Source organism: Saccopteryx leptura, chromosome 1, assembly GCF_036850995.1.
Source record: "Saccopteryx leptura isolate mSacLep1 chromosome 1, mSacLep1_pri_phased_curated, whole genome shotgun sequence".
NCBI classification, from domain to species: Eukaryota; Metazoa; Chordata; class Mammalia; order Chiroptera; family Emballonuridae; genus Saccopteryx; species Saccopteryx leptura.
In genome coordinates, this window is record NC_089503.1 from 184,334,631 (window position 1) to 184,354,828 (window position 20,198).

Genomic DNA, 20,198 nt, shown 5'->3' on the forward strand with positions numbered 1-20,198 from the left:
GGACACAGGGAAGTGTAGGTGTGAGTGATGGGACTGGTGTAGGACACTGGGGAGAGTGTAGGTGTGAGTGATAGGACTGGTGTAAGACACAGGGAAGTGTAGGTGTGAGTGACGGGGCTGGTGTAGGACACAGGGAAGAGTGTAGGTGTGAGTGACGGGGCTGGTGTAGGACACTGGGGAGAGTGTAGGTGTGAGTGATGGGGCTGGTGTAGGACACAGGGAAGTGTAGGTGTGAGTGACGGGGCTGGTGTAGGACACAGGGAAGAGTGTAGGTGTGAGTGACGGGGCTGGTGTAGGACACTGGGGAGAGTGTAGGTGTGAGTGATGGGGCTGGTGTAGGACACAGGGAAGTGTAGGTGTGAGTGACGGGGCTGGTGTAGGACACAGGGAAGAGTGTAGGTGTGAGTGATGGGGCTGGTGTAGGACACGGAAGTGTAGGTGTGAGTGATGGGGCTGGTGTAGGACCCAGGGAAGAGTGTAGGTGTGAGTGACGGGGCTGGTGTAGGACACTGGGGAGAGTGTAGGTGTGAGTGATGGGGCTGGTGTAGGACACAGGGAAGTGTAGGTGTGAGTGACGGGGCTGGTGTAGGACACAGGGAAGAGTGTAGGTGTGAGTGACGGGGCTGGTGTAGGACACTGGGGAGAGTGTAGGTGTGAGTGATGGGGCTGGTGTAGGACACAGGGAAGTGTAGGTGTGAGTGATGGGACTGGTGTAGGACACAGGGAAGAGTGTAGGTGTGAGTGATGGGGCTGGTGTAGGACATAGGGAAGAGTATAGGTGTGAGTGATGGGACTGGTGTAGGACACAGGGAAGTGTAAGTGTGAGTGATGGGACTGGTGTAGGACCCAGGGAAGAGTATAGGTGTGAGTGATGGGACTGGTGTAGGACCCAGGGAAGAGTATAGGTGTGAGTGATGGGACTGGTGTAGGACCCAGGGAAGAGTATAGGTGTAAGTGATGGGGCTGGCGTAGGACAGAGAGGGAAAGTAGGCTTTCTTTTTTTAGCATCCTCTGATTTTAGCCCCTCGGTGGATATGTGAAATGAGTTGGTTGGATGTCATGATATTTAAGGTTTTTTATCAAGTTGGAATTTTGGAGGACTCAATAAGCTTCACATGGTTCACTGCAACCACATTGACAGAGTATAAAATGTATGCTCAGGATAAGAGGCTAGAGAAGTCAGGGGGGAAAAGGACTCAAATGAAGGACGTCCATTATTCACTTTAAAATGACTCAAACAAATAATAAATAATAAATAACAAAGTTGGAACTACACAGGGCTCTGAGGCTCAAGGTGATTAAAATGCTAGTAAAATAAAGACAGAGGACAGTCTGTTAGAGAAATACCAGAGCAACCATTAAACAATAAGAGGGCTATGTGTTAGTCCAGGACCAAGAGCTAGTTCCAGGGACCTAGGGATGAAGGCAAAGAATGAGAGACATCAACAAGAAAGAAGGTAGCAGAGGTCCACTTTCCCATGTCAACCATCCCAGGGATCCCCAAACTACAGCCCGTGGGCCACATGTGGCCCCCTGAGGCCATTTATCCGGCCCAGAAGGGGCACCTCTTTCATTGGTGGTCAGTGAGAGTACTGTATGTGGTGGCATCACTCACGTACAGTACTACTTCCGGTGACGCAGGATGCACGTGTCACGGCTCCAGAAACGCGTCATAACACTTGTTACGGCTAGCAGTGACAAATATGAAACCTGACATTGACCATCTCATTAGCCAAAAGCAGGACCATAGTTCCCATTGAAATACTGGTCAGTTTGTTGATTTAAATTTACTTGTTCTTTATTTTAAATATTGTATTTGTTCCCATTTTGTTCTTTTACTTTAATATAAGATATGTGCAGTGTGCATAGGGATTTGTTCATAGTTTTTTTTTATAGTCCAGCCCTCCAATGGTCTGAGGGACAGTGAACTGGCCCCCTGTATAAAAAGTTTGGGGACCCCTGAGCTAAGCAGTCGCTGACTACATAAGGAGCCCTGCAAAGGAAAGGTGCTCCAAAAGTCTACTTTGGCACGTAGGGAGCTGAGCATTTCTGCCAGAATTTGTATTGATGGAATTCTACTGGGACAAGAGGTAGAACTGGAAAGGTGGCTCCAAAGGAGAGACTGAGTTCAGACATTCAATTAAGGAGGCTGCAGAGGACAGGGGTGTTTAGAAGTTTTGTGTACATAAACTTTTATTCAGCATAATCTAAACATATTGTTAATTTAGGCAGATAGCTAGATATTGATAAGGAAAGAGAGCAAAGGGAGTTGGACATTAACTTATACAAAACTTGGAAATCCTGCTTCAGTAGGAAACTGCAACATCCCATTCAGCTCAATTTGCTGGAAACTATTCATAGATTCAACCGTACATTTCAGGAATCCATTGTACGCTCGGAGTCTATTGTGCCCTCAGCCCTTGGATGCAGGTTTGGGAGGAATCTCCCCAAGGCACTGCCAGTCTCTGTGCTGGTGGTGGCAGAGGGTGGTAAGGTGCTTCTATGCTTCCACATGCAGGGGGAGCCAGGATGGGGACCACAGGACCTGTCAGTCTAGCTTAGAAGAAGGATCTGATTTGTTAGTGGGAGGAACCAACACTAACATAATTTTGTAAAGAAACTGATTGGTTGGCTTTAAGGAAAGCTAGTCCTTCCCAGCCTGAAAATATAAACACAGGCTTAGCAAGCTCTCTCTCTTCCTGCTTGGAAACAAGCTTGTCCGGCTCATTATTTATGGGGTCTCCAAGCAGCAGCCATGCTGCATGGGCTGGTGCCAAACACTCTCACAAGTACAGGCTTTGAGCAGTGCCTGGTCTGGACTGAGCTCTGACATGGGCTAACCCAGTCTGCAGAATATCTGGACTCTGGTCTTTATACTGGGCTTAATGGAGACAAGACTGGACTTTCTCCTTGAAGAGACAGATGGAGATGAGTTACTGAATACCTGTGAGCAACCTTCTATTTCAACCCTGTATAGATCTTACTACAAAAACCTAAGTTTATCCAAGTGCAGATCCTGTAAAAAGTTCTTTATCTGACATAGTACATGAACCACAGTTCAACCGGCATCACAACCGATAACACTGCAAAACCAGGTATACTGAATAGTTTCTCTACAGCTGACTCTGCCAGAGCTGTCAATGTGGCAAAGCGCTGAGTGGAGGAGTGACACATATACAAGAGAGATGTAGAATGAAAAGACTGCAAGGGTGATTCATGTCAAACAATTGCCCACATTCCCTGTGTGGAGATATGTGTGTGCATACATCCAATATACAATCATACATGCGTGAACCTATTAAGCCAATGTGTGTAGGGGTGTTTTATGCGATCTTTCTGGATTATGAATATAAAGTTCATATAGGATTTTGTGAAGAAATAAGGAAGTCTAACAATATTAACACTTAATATTCGATGCTTTGTACTAATTTACAGCAAGTCCTGATGTTATGTGCATTCAACTATATTCGAGCCCCCACTGCCTCCCGCCTGAACCCCTGCACCTCTCCTACTCTCCCCTTATCCACTCTCCATGCAGGAGCCACAGCAGTCTTTACAAATGAAAATTTGAATATGTCATGACACCTACTTCAACACCTTTGATGACTTGCCATTAGTATGAAGTCTGAACTATGTAGCTCCACCGCTATGGTCAAATGTACACTGGCCCACAGCAGCTGGGGTAGCCTTACTCATGTCAGTCTTACCCAGCGCTACACTCCAGTAAGTGGCTTTCACTTCTCTGAGCAAGCTTTGCTTTCTCCTGCCTCGGCATCCTCACGTGAGCTGTCCACTTTGCTCGTGACACTGTCCTCTGACTCTTTCCCTTGCTAACTCCTTTCTATCCTATATGCCCACATTTAAACCCTACCTCCTGCTTGACCAGGTGGTAGTACAGTGGATAGAGCAGGGTCCCCAAACTTTTTACACAGGGGGCCAGTTCACTGTCCCTCAGACCGTTGGAGGGCCAGACTATAAAAAAAAAACTATGAACAAATCTCTACGCACACTGCACATATCTTATTTTAAAGTAAAAAAACAAAATGGGAACAAATACAATATTTAAAATAAAGAACAAGTAAGTTTAAATCAACAAACTGACCAGTATTTCAATGGGAACTATGCTCCTCTCACTGACCACCAATGAAAGAGGTGCCCTGTCCTGAAGTGCGGCGGGGGCCAGATAAATGGCCTCAGGGGGCCGCATGCAGCCCGCGGGCCGTAGTTTGGGGGCCCCTGGGATAGAGCATCAGACTGGAATGCAGAGGACCCAGGTTCAAAACCTCGAGGTCACCAGCTTGAGCGTGGGCTCATTCAGCTTGAGCGTGGGGTCAGTGGCTTGAGCTTGGAATCATAGATGTGACCCCATGGTCACTGGCTTGAGACCAAAGGTCACTGGCTTGAGCAAGTGTCACTTGCTCTGCTGTAGCCCCCCGGTCAAGGTACATATGAGAAAGCAATCAATGAACAACTAAGGAGCCACAATGAAGAATTGATGCTTCTCATCCCTCTCCCTCCAGTCTATCTGTCTTGATCTGTCCCTATCTCTGTCTCTCTCTGTATCTGTAACAAATAAAATAAAAATAAACAGAGTCAATAAACCCTACCTCCTGAAATACTTCCCTACCTCCTAATGTAAATTGGGTTGCCCTGTTATAGCCTCATTGCCATCCCATGCATTTCTCTTACTATTTTATAATCTCTGCAAGGGCAGATTCTCTGTGTTTTGTTTTTGTATCTTCCACATTTAACACAGTGCTTTGCACATAGCAGGTGCTTGAGAGATGATTAAAAGAGAACAGCACTGAGAAGAAAGCAGTAAGTAGCTTTTACTGGGAGGAAAACTTTCTCACATGGTATAGCTTAAGTTTTTAAACTAATAGTATTTAAAAATGTGAATGACATCTGCTTATAGAAAAGCCAAGCCACCTATCATTCATAATTATTAAAATGTTATTTCAATACTCACCAGCAATGCTCTTCCGCTTAAGAAATATTGTATGATGGGGAGAAGATAACTGGAATGAATTTGTCAGATTTTCTGAGTCATGGTTTGCAGTGGTCCTTATAAATTCCATAGCAGCCTGGAGAACTCTGAACTGTAGTGCAACAGCCATATCTAAAAACAACAGATACTAGAATGTTTTCAATCTATGTGGGTGTCAATTTTGATTTTTATATTCATGCAGTATCTAAACTGTCAATAATTTTTATTAGAATTAAAATTTTACATCAAAATGGGTTCTTGATGGTAGTAAACATTTTTCAACTGCCATTAAAAGCAATTTTTAAAATAAATTAAGCCCTGGACAGTTGGCTCAGTAGTAGAGCATCACCTGGCATGTGGATGTCCTGGGTTCAATTCTCAGTCAGGATACACAGGAGAAGCAACCATCTTCTTCTCCTCCCCTCCCCCTTCTCTCTCTCTATCTTACTCCTGCAGCTATGGCTTGATTGGAGTGAGTTGGCCCCAGGCACTGAAGATGGCTCCATGGCCTCTACCTCTGGTGCTAAAAATAGCTCAGTTGCTGAGCAATGAAGCAATGCCCCAGATGGGCAGAGCATCACCCCATAAGGGGCTTGCTGTGTAGATCCCAGTCAGAGCGTATGCAGGAGTCTGTCCCTCTCCCTTTCCTGCTCTCACTTAATTAAAAAATCAATTAATTAATTAATTAAAAAATTCTTTTGAGAGAGAAATAGGAAGGGAGGAGAGGATGAGAAGCATCAACTTGTAGTTGCTTTCACTTTAGTTGTACATTGATTGCTTCTTGTATGTGCCTTGACCAGGGATCAGACCTTGGGCTCAAGCCAAGCCAGTGTCCTCTTGCTCAAGCCAGCTACCTTGGGCTTTTGATGCCAGCAACCTTTTGGGCTCAAGCTGGCAAGCTCTGGGTGGATGATCCCCCCACGCAAGCCAGTGACCCTGCACTGATGAGCCGGTGCTGACAGCCAGCAACCTTAGCATTCCAGGTCGATGCTTTATCCACTGCACCACCACTAGTCAGACATTTAAAGCAATTTTAATGCAAATTTCCAATTTTCCAAATGATCACTATAAAATACTATCCCATGAATTTATTTTATTTTATATAATTGTTTTAAAGAACAAGCTTTTTATTATACAAAGTAAATGTTTAACTAGAATTCATTTTAATATTTGCCATTAAAGAAAACTGAAGGGCATTACTATTCAACATAAAACCTTTCAGTTCTACTTGGTAAGAAAAATCAGCGGTTTCTTTTAATGTTTCCTGCTACTAACTATAAGGAGGCCCACTTTTTTTTTCCAACTTGAAAAAGCTTCTTTTTAAAGCTGATATATATCATCACAAAAGTAAGTATAAACAAACTTTCAGTAAAAGTTTCCAAGAAGAAAGAGATTAAGTTCAAATAACATTTTTGGCTACTATAATATATAACTCCCCGCAAACTGCATAAGAATTAAATCTTACTTTGTGTCCTCTTGTTTTTGCTATTTTGAAGATACCCAAGCAATACAATAAGGTCTTCAATAACTCTAAAATACTGGGAGCCAGAGAAACTGCAGGCATGAATTGTAACAGCTATGTAAAGTTGCTGTATATCACAGGCAAGCAATCTGTATTCATTCAAAGAAATGCTAAAGAAAAGGAAAAATAATTTAAGGCAAAGAAAACTGTTAGAAATTCTTGTTCTCCCAGCAGTTATGCTGCACTCATTTAACATTTATTCATGCTTAGTCGATGGCAGGTAATACGAACTGCATGCTGGAAATAGATATATGAAGATGCTTTCATGCCTGTCAAAAAGCTAATTGTCTTCCAGAGAGCCAGACGATTAAAGACATAACTAGGTAAAGTAAACGGTGGTAAGTGTAATAACAGAAGTTAACAAAGCTACTATGGGAACATACAGGCTAAAGGTGAAGATTTTGTAGGTATGAATACGAACATTCTGAGAAGGCATCTCAGAGAAGATGAATCTGAATATATTAATTAACCTCCCTGAATCTCACTTATACAAATTACAGTTATTTTAAGGATTCAAAGAGATAATAGATTTGAACATATACTAATTGCTAATACATACAAATTAGTTACTCCTGTTCCTTTACCTTAGTGTGTGATATATCTTCCTTTACTTTTCCAAATAAACAAGAGTTAGAAATGGCAATTGTAAAACACACCAACAAAAACAAATGGCAACTGTTTGGGGCCAATTAATAGAGTAGCATATTAGGGACATTAAGCAAGTTCAATTTATTTTTTTAAAAAAAAACAACAAACTACTTTTAGAAGAAGCCTGCAGGCACTCTTTCTGAGTTCTACCAAGTTTGTACTGTAATCAAATCAAGACTAAGTGTTTTGAGAAAATATAATACTTTGTATTTCTCACATGCCTAGCACACAGATCTTAAAGAGAATAGGTGCCCAATGAAAACCAAACTGAATACAAGGAGTGTTTCTTGTACTCGTAGAGCCTCCTTGGCCTAGAGCAGAAATTTTCAACTTTTCTCAGCTCATAGCACACATAAACTAATTACCAAAATTCTGCAGCACACCAAAAAATATGTTTTTTGTCAACTGGACAAAAAATAGGTATAATTTTGAATCATTCACACCAGATGGCTATTGTGTTGGCTGTTGTCATTTTTTATTTGACAGTACAAGGGAAATAAGGTCAGTGCCCTCGCTAAACAGTCAGGTACCGCACGATTTAAAAATTCCCGCAGCATACCAGTTGAAAATTACTGGACTAGAAAATCATCAGGATATGCTCTGTCTTCTCTGAAAAAATGTGAATAAAATTCAATCCTTGAAAATGCAATAAGATGGTGCTTCTGGAGATTTATATTTAACATTATGCTAGTAAAAAATTTATACTGTACATAAGTCAAACACCAAGGACACAAAATTCAAATAAAAATATAATCTCTTAATATATTTCATAAAGCTGTTAATCAATTTGGTGGGCAGCCACTTGCCAATTTACTTTGGTAATCAGAAATTAATTTATGGTAGTAGATATAAAAGATAAGTAGCACATGAGTTCAAAACATAGGCTTTTGAAGTGAGATACAAATAGTCTCAAATTCTCTGATATTTATTAGCTGCTTGATCTTCATGTGACTATATCTCTCCAATTCTCAATTTCCTATTACTGATGGCATAATAATTTTTATAAGACTATAGTGGAAGCTTGGTAAATATATTGTATTTTAAGACAGTTAAATTTATTCAACTTGTCTTTAGGTTCTAGATACCTAAAAGTAGGTCATATAAATACTGTTTTTAACCAAACTTTTCTGAAAATGATGGGAAAGTATGCCCCCTCCAAATTTAATCTAAATTAATTTAATTAATTTGTAGGAAAGAAGTTTTTTGAAAGTATCATTAAAAATCAGATGCTTTAATATAATCTATTATTAAAGTTTTCCTTTTCCAAAGTAATTACCAGACATACTTTTAAGTAATGGTTTAAAACTTACTTCTTTTCTAATCCATTCAGGGCTGCTACTGTATTACATAATACGTAGAGAAGACCATTATCCAACAACATATCTGCTACCTTAGAACAAGAATTTAATATTTGGAGAAGAAGTAGGAGAGCATTATGCAAGAGTGTGTTGTCATATAGAGAAGTCTCTATTAGTCCCAGAACAGGAATGACAGCCCACTTCTGAAAAAGTCCCATGTTTTTCACATCTTCCAGATCAAATCTATAACAAAAATACACAGTTAAGAGCACATGAGAAGCAATTAATCACAAAATAAGAAAAATGATTGCAATATGGGCCATTTTGTTAAACTGATTTTTGAAGCTATAAAAAATAAATTTGGGAAACAAGGATTATTAACCACTTTTTTTAGAACACAGACTTCCTCAAAATATAAGATAAAAGATATTGTTAGAAGTCTGTCCCAAGGTAAATACACTGCTGTCTGACTGCAATAGTAAATTCCTCAAGGTCTGCCATTGGTCTACTTAATAAGCAGGAGACACTAAATCATAATAACAGGACATTCATTTCTCTCTATCATAGACAGAACTTCTGGTTTGGAAGAAAATATCCTTTTATTTTTGTGCTTGTTTGCTAATCCTTCAGCATTATGCCAGGGTCAGAGTTCAGTAATCAGAACACCAGGAATTCCAGATGAGGGACAGGCTCTTCCCCCAGATGACCTCCTCCATGGATCACTCATATCACCTGCTGCTGCAGCACACGAGCCATCTTTCTGCTCAGTAACCTCCTCACATTAACACTAGACATCTAACCTGAACTCTCACTTTCTTTCATTTGAGGCAGCATTTCCGTTTCTAGTAAATAAAATACAAAGGAGGAAGTTATGTTACAAAGAAGAACATATGGAAAATAATAAAATGATTCACCTGGAAAATGACTTCTAACAGATTTTTTTTTCCTAAAAGTGACCAAATTTTGTTAAGAGCCAGTTTCTTAAGTTTTACATTTAAGACAAAAGATCCTCAATTATGGTAAAGGGAAGAACTCACTTACTCTTCATCAAGGCCAATATGTCGACCAAAATACATTTCAATGAAGCATTCCAATAGCTCCTGAGTTCCCTGATGAAGATACAACTGGTTGGCTAGCAAGGCAAAGCCACGATTCTTCAGAAATTTATCTTTTTGTTCCTTAGATGCTCTATTAAAATACGCATCTAATAGCTATGGAAAAAAATTAAGATAACATAGATATTGTATTAGAATTTTATATAATGTACACAAATCAGATATTATATTTGTAAGTTATTATTTAATTTCATGTGTATAGAACATAGAAAGCTAAAAAAAATGCCACCTCTAGCAAAACAAAATAAACCTTGTTTCTGACTACTACAGAATGCTAACGGGGACACTATCTTGGAGATCTTAATACCTTTGATAGGAAACTAGCTTTTTAGTTGAGCATGGACACCTAGTGAACTGGCAGCCTTAGTCAAGTATATGCAGAATATTAATGCCTAATTCTGAAAGAAAAAAGCCAGTCAACACTGTCCTATGCTCTCTTGGCAAGTGCATATCTGTGTTGTGTGTGTTTGTGTGGCACCTAGACCTCTGTTCTAGACTTCTTGACAGGTTATTTATCCTAAGCACAGGCCTAGATTTCTATCCTTTCCCAGCATCTTAAATGTAACATGTGTAAAACCAAGTTATCTTTCCTTCCAAATTCACTTGTTGCATGGTTTTGTTCTTAGAGCACAGTAGCACCATCCTCCTAGACTTTAGGGCTTACATTTTCTTGTCCTGACTCCCCATGTGTAATTAAGAAGGCATTGCTCCACAAGTCCAGCCAATGTCTCTCTAGTCTGTCAGTCCTTTGAATTCTCACTGCCCCAGATCAGGACCTCGTCATTTTTTCCCTGAGTACTGTGCTAGGCTGCTCAGAAACTACTGCACCTCCTGCAATGACTTCCTCACAGTGGTGATAGACTCTACTTCTCAAAATATACATATATATTGCCTGACCAGGCGGTGGCACAGTGGACAGAGCATCGGACTGGGATGCGGAAGACCCAGGTTCGAGACCCTGAGGTTGCCAGATTGAGCGTGGGCTCATCTGGTTTGAGCAAAAAAAGCTCACCAGCTTGAACCCAAGGTTGCTGGCTCCAGCAAGGGGTTACTCGGTCTGCTGAAGGCCCGTGGTCAAGGCACGTATGAGAAAGCAATCAATGAACAACTCAGGTGTTGCAATGCGCAATGAAAAACTAATGATTGACGCTTCTCATCTCTTCGTTCCTGTCTGTCTATACCTGTCTATCCCTCTCTCTAACTCTGTAAAAAAAAACAAACAAAAAAAAACAAAAAACAAACTAATGATTGATGCTTCTCATCTCTCCATCCCTGCCTGTCTATCTATCCCTCTCTCTGACTCTCTGACTCTCTCTCTCTGTAAAAAAAAAAAAAAAAAAAAAAAAAATATATATATATATATATATATATATATATATATATATATATATATATATATTTATATTTACTGCTCTGTTTAAAAAGCTGTCTATGTTCACAGCATAAAACATACACACCTTTTGCACAAATCCTTCCCTGGTTCCCCCATCTGAACTAATTGCTTTCCTATGCTCCTGTTCTTCCTTCTTACTGGTGCCATTGAAGCACTCATCACAGAAGTCCTTACATTTTACTTAGCTGGGGGTATGTCTCTCTCCCTCACTAGACTATAAAATCCTTGCATCGCCTGACCAGGCAGTGGCGCAGTGGATAGAGTGTCGGACTAGGATGCAGAAGACCCAGGTTCAAGACGCCGAGGTCGCAGCTTGAGCGCAGGCTCATCTGGTTTGAGCAAAGCTTGAGCCCAAGGTCACTGGCTCGAGCAAGGGGTTACTTGGTCTGCTGAAGGCCCGTGGTCAAGGCACATATGAAAAAGCAATCAATGAATAACTAAGGTGTTGCAGCGCGCAAGGAAAAACTAATGATTGATGTTTCTCATCTCTCCGTACCTGTTTGTCTGTCCCTGTCTATCCCTCTCTCTGACTCTCTCTCTGTCTCTGAAAAAAATAAAAATAAAAAAAATCCTTGCATGTCTGAGCTTATATTACTCCCCTTTGTACTCCTCATGACAACCAGCCCAGTGTTTTGCACATGAAATGGAAGCCTAATAAATAGAGGTTGAATTGCAAGTGATTAAACAATATTCTAGACCTACATATTTATTTATATATTTATTTAGTACCTATTATACACTAGACATAAGATGTCTACCCTCATGGACCTTATATTTCAGATTAAAAAATAAGTATACAAATAAATTAAAAGTTATTACAGTATATAACTAGGATAGATATGAGAGCCATTGTAGAATAAGTGAGGAACAAGGCTAGAAGGAAGCTATTTTAGAAGGTGATCAGGGAAAGCTGCTTTGAAAAAATGACATCTGTCTAAAATCTGAGACTACACTGTAGGAGACATTTCCAATGAACTGTGTTCCTCATAATTGGTAGACTTAAAAACCACATTGAGGCCCTGGCCGGTTGGCTCAGTGGTAGAGCGTCGGCCTAGCGTGCGGAGGACCCGGGTTCGATTCCCGGCCAGGGCACACAGGAGAAGCACCCATTTGCTTCTCCACCCCTCCGCCGCGCTTTCCTCTCTGTCTCTCTCTTCCCCTCCCGCAGCCAAGGCTCCATTGGAGCAAAGATGGCCCGGGCGCTGGGGATGGCTCTGTGGCCTCTGTCTCAGGCACTAGAAAGGCTCTGGTCGCAACATGGCGACACCCAGGATGGGCAGAGCATCGCCCCCTGGTGGGCAGAGCGCCACCCCATGGTGGGCGTGCCGGGTGGATCCCGGTCGGGCGCATGCGGGAGTCTGTCTGACTGTCTCTCCCTGTTTCCAGCTTCAGAAAAATGAAAAAAAAAAACAAAAAAAAAAACCCACATTGATATGAATCAATGTATGGAAGAAGGCTTAAAATTAGATGTGAATAAATATGAAAATATGAGTAAAAACATTATAATGGACTGCTTGCAACTGAGCTATTTTTTTTTCGATTTTTTTAAAAATTCATTTTAGAGAGGAGAGACAGAGAGGAGAGAGAGACAGAGGGAGAGAAGGAGGGGAAGAGCTGGAAGCATCAACTCCCATATGTGCCTTGACCAGGGCAAGCCCAGGGTTTCGAACCAGCAACCTCAGCATTTCCAGGTCGACGCGTTATCCACTGTGCCACCACAGGTCAGGCATTTGCAACTGAGCTATTTTTAGCACCTGAGGCAGAGGATCAAGGGAGCCATCCTCAGCACCTGGGGCCAAGGTGCTTGAATGAGCCATGGCTGTGGGGGATAGGGGGAGAGGGAGAGGGAGAGGGGGAGAAGGAGAGAGGGAGAGAAGAGAGAGAGAAAAAAGGGGAAGGGAGAGAGAGAGAAAGGGGAAGGGTGTAGAAGCAGATGGTTGTCTCTCCTGTGTGCCCTGACTGGGAATTGAACCTAGGACTGCCACATACCAGGTCAATGCTCTACCACTGAGCCAACTGGCCATGGCCTCATTATTCTTAAGTATAAAAAAGCTTTAGGTTTACTTTAACCTATATATATTCAAATCATAAATCACACGTGTTTATTTTTTCACATTAAAGCCACATCTAGTATTTGCCCTTACTTTAATAACTCCTTGCTGTATATCAGGTGATGGGTGGTTCACAAGGACCAACAGCACATCTGCTTGAATAAGCTTGTCCATCACGTCTTCAAGCATAATGTCAGGCAGGATGAGGAGAACTCCACTTAAAAGCTCATATAATCCACAGCATATAGGAACCAAACAATCTTCAGTTACACTAAAACAGATGCCAAAAGTCTTACTAACACAGTATCAGGGAGACAAGGACATGATTCCCTTAAGAATAAATCTTATAATTTCCTTCTACTGAAGAGTTTTTCTCAAATAACCATAAAGAATTAAATCACAAGATTGCTTTCTTTGAGAGCTATTTATAGTTCTGTGTTTGGTTAAATATAGAATTCAATATTATCTAGTATTAAAATAAGGAAGAAGGTATATTTGTTTGTCATTAAAAAATCTTATATTGTAAGAAATGACTCAATGAAGACATTTCTAGAAGTGTAAAATTCTTAAAATAGTAGTGAAAAAAAATGTAGAAGGTGGGGGGGGGGGGTAGAAGGTAAGTACCTGTGAGCATTTGCAGTTTGGTTGTAGTTTGGCTCATAACCAGGAGAAAAGGCAAAGTTTCCCCAGTCTTCACTATTCTTTTCAACAAGACTTGGCCAATGGCTGATGGCTGAAGACCCATTCTGGGAAGAAAAAGCCAGGCCTAAGCTTGCAGCAGTGCTGTGGCTTCGCTGGAATGAGGCCAGTCCCTTCAGGTAGTCAGGGCGCTGCGGGCAGGACTCATTCCCGGGGCTGTCACTGTCTGCTCTGGGTTCTGCTTCCAACTCTTTCTGACCAACTTTGAGTGCCAGAAACTCCAGTGCTCCTTTGGGGACACCACTGACAGAGGCTTGTGCTGAAAGGGCAGCTTCCGTCTCACAGACAGTTTTTGCAGACTCACAGCTACTGAAGAATGCTTCCTCTTCGCCTTTTTTCAGTGTCTCTGAACTCCCTGGAGGACCCCATTTCTCAGGCTTGGAAGCAACATGATTATCCACAGTATCTTGTAATGCATTAATGCCATAGTCCGAACATGCAGTCAATCTGCATGGCGGCATTACAGGAGAAGTGGGAAATGCTGGCAGGCTTCTAGAACGCCGTAGGTTGGCAGCTGTCTGCGGTGGAATAATATGGGAGGAACTGTTTCCTGGTAAGAGTAGATAGAAAAATATTACCTAAAAACCTGTTAAGTGGGACCACTCCCCATTCTACACTCTCAGTCACAACCACAACAATAACCCGTTTACCCAGCAACGTTAAAAAATCCAGATAGGTCAATGTTCCTAGAAACTAATGCTTAAAATTCTTTAGTGCCAGAACTATTTTTCTTTTAACTACTTTATAACAAAAATATTTCAAAAATGTGTATCTTTTACCACAGGGGTCCCCAAACTTTTTACACAGGGGGCCAGTTCACCGTCCCTCAGACCGTTGGAGGGCCGGACTACAAAAAAAAACTATGAACAAATCCCTATGCACATTGCACATATCTTATTTTAAAGTAAAAAAACAAAACAGGAAGAAATACAATATTTAAAATAACAAACAAGTAAATTTAAATCAACAAACTGACCAGTATTTCAATGGGAACTATGCTCCTTCACTGACCACCTATGAAAGAGGTGCCCCTTCCAGAAGTGCAGTGGGGGCCAGATAAATGGCCTCAGGGGGCTGCATGCGGCCCGCGGGCCGTAGTTTGGGGACCCCTGTTTTACCATCTACTTAACAAAATACAATATTGACTGAATGACTAAAAATCATTAGGACTGATGATTCTACTGTAGTGAAACTAAGTAAATTCACCTGCAGTCACTAGGACACACTGTGATAGAGTGCAAAGAGTGGGCTTGCAGCTCTAACTGGACTCGAATCACTAGTTCTGTTAGTTAGGTGGTCCTGGGTAAACCATTTGATTCTATGAATACTGGTTTCTGTAAATGTAAAATGATGACTTGGAATGATCAACTTTGAAAGATGCTTTAAGGATTGAGATTGTATCTGTGATATGCCAAGCACAGTACCTGGCACAGAACAGTGCCTGATACATGGCAGTAAGAGTTGCCTTGTCATTATTACTAGACTAAATGAAGCCATTCTCTCTCCTCCACTTCTGTAGTCACTTCTTGCCTCTATTAGTGAGAAGCAATAGCTTTTTCCCTTCTTGCTATAGCTCTCCAATTTCCTGTTTGTAATATTCTATGGAGGAGACCAGAACAATCACTCATCCTAAGTGCAAGAGACATAGGTAGATGCTATGGTGTGGTCTATGGACCAGTGGCCAGGGATCAGTGACCCTATATGACTGTTATGAATGCACACTCTCAGGTTCCTTTCTTGGTCTACTAAACTGAAACATATGGGGGCAGGCCCATGGGACTACGATTTAACAAGCTCTCCAGCTGATTTCTGCATGCTAAAACTTGAGAAGTCCTTATATAGAAAAACTAGGCACTGAATGAAATGTTTTAGGGCATAAAATTTGTGGTAATAAAATAGCTCCACAGCCTGACCTGTGGTGGCATCAACATGGAATGCTGAGGTTGCCAGTTTGAACCCCCAGGCTTGCCTGGTCAAGGCACATTTGAGAAGCAATTAGCAATTACTATGAGTTGATGCTTCTTGTTCCTCCTTTCTTCTCTCTCTTTCTCTATCCTCTCTAAAACCAATAAATAAAATCGTTTTAAAAATTAAAACAAAATAGCTCCACAGGTCAGAAGTTTTTTTGTGGTTATTTCTGGATTTTGGACAGAGGGCTAAGGCTACTAAAAGATTCTATTCAAAGGAGCTGGAAAAGGTCCTGGCTGGTTGGCTCAGTGGTAGAGCGTCGGCCCAGTGTATGGATGTCCCGGGTTTGATTCCTTGTCAGGGCACACAGGAGAAGTGCCCACCTGCTTCTCCACCCCCACATCCCTTCTCTCTCTGTTTCTCTCTCTTTCTCTTTCTCTTCCTTCCCTCAGCCATGGCTCAATTGGTTCAAGCAAGTTGGCCTCAGGTGCTGAGGATGGCTTCCTGGCCTCTGCCGCAGGTCCTAAAAAAATGGCTGGGTTGCTAAGTAATGGAGCAATGGTCTCAGATGGGCAGAGCATCGCCCCCGAATGGGCTTGCTGGGTGGATCCCAGTCAGGACGCATGTGGGAATCTGTTTCTATGCCCCCCCCCCACTAAAATAAAAAAACACACAAAGGAGCTGTAAAAAAAGACTATTTGAAAATGTTTTAGAATGATGCACAATCATTTTTAAAAATAGACCTTTCTTATAAAATAAAATTAATTGAAACATAACCTTAACATAGTATAACAAAAGGCTGTAAAACATGCTACACAATAACTTAAACATGTTGGGAGAGAAACAAAACTGGACGTTAACACCCATAATCCTCACTCTACCTGCCCGTCTCTCTGCCTCACTTGGGGCGTTTAGTAACCTGTACTGCAGCTGCCAAGACCAGGTGGTGCTGACAGTAAGAGCAACATCTCATGAGGAACAGGCCCACGGTCAGGACAGGAAGACACACAACCAGGACACGCACCTGTTTGTTCTCTATAACGGTAGAGATGAGGTAGTCTGCTAGGAGTAAATTAGGAAGGTAGCAAAGCACAGTAAACTTAAAGACTTGAACATTCTTGCTATAAAAACACAAGAGAGAATTAAATCTGAAATACAGAGAAAGTACAGGGCAGTCTGCATGGCAAGGCCAGCTCCTGTTGCAGGCCCTGTGACAGCAGGAGTCCTCAGCAGTGGCTTCCTCCAGCAGCTTTCGGCAGTGTGAGGGTGGTTAGGGTGCAGCGAGGTGAGGGTTTTTCAAGTCAAGAATGCCAAAAAGGCCAAGAGGACAAGAAAACTGAGCATAGTGCCATGGAAACCACTGGCTAAAGGAATCTAGGCTAGCTGAGGAAAACAGGCAAAGGAGAATTGGGGAGGGTGATAAAGAAACCAGAAGATGGAAGCCTGTGACTGGGGAGTGAAACATAAGTTTCAGAGGTGGGACACAGCCTTGCTGCTGTTGCAGTCCAGGATAGATGCACAAACACTGGCAGATAAGGTTGAGGGAAGGGTCCCATGTGGTTAGAGTACTGGACGGCCATTTGCATGGCAAGTGAGGCTGTCTAGGATGATGAGTTTAGGTGGGAAGCCAAGCACACTTTCTGAAAACAGTAGGAAAATAAATCAGAAGCTTAAAGACAAATGAGCATAAGAGGGGACAGAGCTGCAGAACAAGACAGCACGAGCCCTATCCATTCCCTAATCAGGAGTCCCCAAACTATGGCCTGTGGGCCACCTGTGGGCCACATGCGGCCCCCTGAGGCCATTTATCCGGCCCCCTGCCGCACTTCTGGAACGGGCACCTCTTTCATTGGTGGTCAGTGAGAGGAGCACTGTATGTGGCGGCCCTCCAACAGTCTGAGGAACAGTGAACTGGCCCCCTGTGTAAAAAGTTTGGGGACCCCTGCCCTAAATTCTCCTGAGCATCTCCTGTTACACTGACTGACAGCCACTGATACCAGCAAGCAGTGAAATAGATTCCTTAAACACACCTATAACTTTTATTTAATCTTTCTTTTATTTAATAGCAGGTTATATTGTAGTGCTGAAACACAGACCCTTTACATATCTACTACTACTCAGAACTAAACAGGGAAAGTTTATACTTTCATTCTCGTTATTTTTACCTTCAGGTGGTGAGGCAGCAAAACCAGATGGGCTTATTGCCATCAGACCAGGGCTGGTGACGGCCCTCCCACTGCTGCTGGAATGCCGCAGGGACATAATCGACTCAACTTTCTCCTGGAAGATCTTGCCATCTAGAATAAAAAAAAAATCTGAGACAGTAAAGTTTTTTTTAAATTTTATTTAGACACTGATCAATAAGAGTAAAAAAAATTTTTTTTAAAAAAAGGTAAAACAAAAATTTAACTTTAAAAGCAAATTAAGTACTTATTTTTATAAAAATACAAAAGATATTAAAAGTGAAAAATATGGCGTATTTTATACTAATGTACATCTCATTTGGACAATTTCTACTATAGTTTTTTCGTGGACTATTACTATTTTCCTTGAATTCCTGCTATAGTTAGTATTTCTATAGTTGAACTGTTCACTTTTTATGCCAATCTGATTTCTCTAAGGAGACTGTTCACCCATTCATTGAGGAAAGGATTGTGTATTTTATTTTTATATATCCCCTTCATGATCTTTTGGATCCAAAATTGATACTATGGCTAATCTTCCTTTCTGAGCTTCATATTTTAAATCCAACTGCTTCATATCTTAATTGTAACACAACTGCAACAGATCTAAACCTGAATCTTCTTTCTGTGCTAAATTCACTCTTCTTGTTCTATTCTCTGGTTTGGTAGAAGCATGCATTTCCCACACAGAAACCTGGAGCCACCTCTGGCCACTGCCTTTTCTTTACTCACATCAAGCAGTTTCCAAGGTTTACTGACTTTATTTTCTGTTTCCTGAAGGTTTCTCATCCCATGCATAGTCTTACAAAGCAGGCTCTTAACACCTGTGACCTGGATTATTGTCACAGACTTCTAAATGGTACTCATAAGGGACATGTGGTCGCCCTCAAATCCTCATTGCTGCCAGTATTCTATCAAAGGTCAACCATGCTTAAAATCTCCCAGTGGCTCTCTGTTGCCTCCTTACCAGTCTGGACAAGCACCTTGTCTTCAAGAATCTCCATATCTGTCCCCAGAACCCGTTCCAGCCATTTCTCTTACATTACACTTCATCAAAACCTATTTTCTCACAGATCCCTACCAAGCTGTTTGCTTTGCCTGGATGCCCCTTCCCTTCAACTCTTACTCAACCTTTAAGAAAAGCACAGGCATCATTTCCAGCAAACATCCCTCACCATGATCTATGTTACCAGGAAACAAGATACGTATATCACTGGGCTTTCCATAATGTAATTAGCTGGTGATGTCTCTCTCCCCTCTTCTAGGCTGTAAGCTCTGTAAGGGAGGGAACCAGACTTGACTCTGCAATTATCCTGCTCCCAGGTCCTTGATGGCACTTTAATCACTGAATCTGTGCTGAACCTAACCAGAGTCATGCTGTTCCATTTCACTAGAATTTTTCCTGCTGCTGAATCAATTTACTCATTTACTACATTCCTTATGTAAAAATGTCTGATTTACAATAATTTTTCCTCTCTAAATTTACTATCTAGCTTTCTTACCACATTACATTTTCCTAGTTCTTTTAAAAGTCTGATTAGTTCATCTTTCTCTTACACTGATTACTCTTTCTTATCCCGCCCTCTCAATAATATTATTGCTAATAGTTCTATCCTATTGGATAGGGCAGTTTCTATCTTTTCTTCTCTCTCTCTCCACTTTTCTTCAGTGGTCTCATCTATTCTTAGAGCTTCAACTCACTTCTTAGTGGGTAGTTTCTCTTTCCTCATTTTTGCTGCAATAATTTACTTACACCACATCTCTTTGCTTAAAACAAACAGAAACACACACACACACACCCCTTCAGTGACCCCTAACTAGAATGCTACAAGTTCAAATTCTTACATCCAGTGACCTTAGAGGAAAAAATAAATGACAGTCCCAAACTACATTTATGGTATTATTTCTCACCACTCCTTTATAGATTCCTGATACATAGGTAAAATTCATTATTCTCTACTTTCTCTTTCTATTTCTCCTCCCTTTATGTCATTCTCTTTACCTGGAATGCTAATTTTCTAATCTACCTATCAAGCTCTACCTAAATTCCTCAGTGCCTATGTCACATATGTAATCTATCAAACCTTCCTTTTCCACAGCTGTCCGAGGAAGCCCTCACTCCTCTGAGATCTGTCCGTTCTTCTGTTGTATCTGTTTGGTACTTACCAAGCACTGTTTCTCACTATAGTTACTGGAGGTAGTGCCTCCTTTCTCCTCCTGGCACTTAAGCTCTCTGAAGGCAGAGACTGTGTGTGGTTCACGTCACAGCCCTCTGCCCTGTCCCAACCACAGTGTATAATCAGGGCATTTTCTGTCACACAGAGGCCATTCAAGAAATAGCAAATAAATGTGGATGAAATGGGGAGAAAAAACAAAAGTGGAGATAGTAAAAAT

General features: G+C 41.5%; 1 protein-coding gene across 3 annotated transcripts in view; it reads right to left on the minus strand.

Annotated features, from left to right (window-relative positions):
* The window catches only part of LYST (lysosomal trafficking regulator), a 249,598-nt gene that overhangs the window by 124,695 nt on the left and 104,705 nt on the right, over positions 1–20,198 (minus strand). For all 3 annotated transcript variants that reach the window (XM_066382725.1, XM_066382706.1, XM_066382715.1), the window contains exons 21-27: positions 17,787–17,918; positions 13,639–14,263; positions 13,108–13,285; positions 9,497–9,666; positions 8,468–8,698; positions 6,453–6,619; positions 4,970–5,119 (exon numbers count right to left, since the gene is read on the minus strand). In XM_066382725.1, coding sequence (XP_066238822.1) covers positions 4,970–5,119; positions 6,453–6,619; positions 8,468–8,698; positions 9,497–9,666; positions 13,108–13,285; positions 13,639–14,263; positions 17,787–17,918 — 1,653 coding nt within the window. The remainder of the gene's footprint in view (positions 1–4,969; positions 5,120–6,452; positions 6,620–8,467; positions 8,699–9,496; positions 9,667–13,107; positions 13,286–13,638; positions 14,264–17,786; positions 17,919–20,198) is intronic.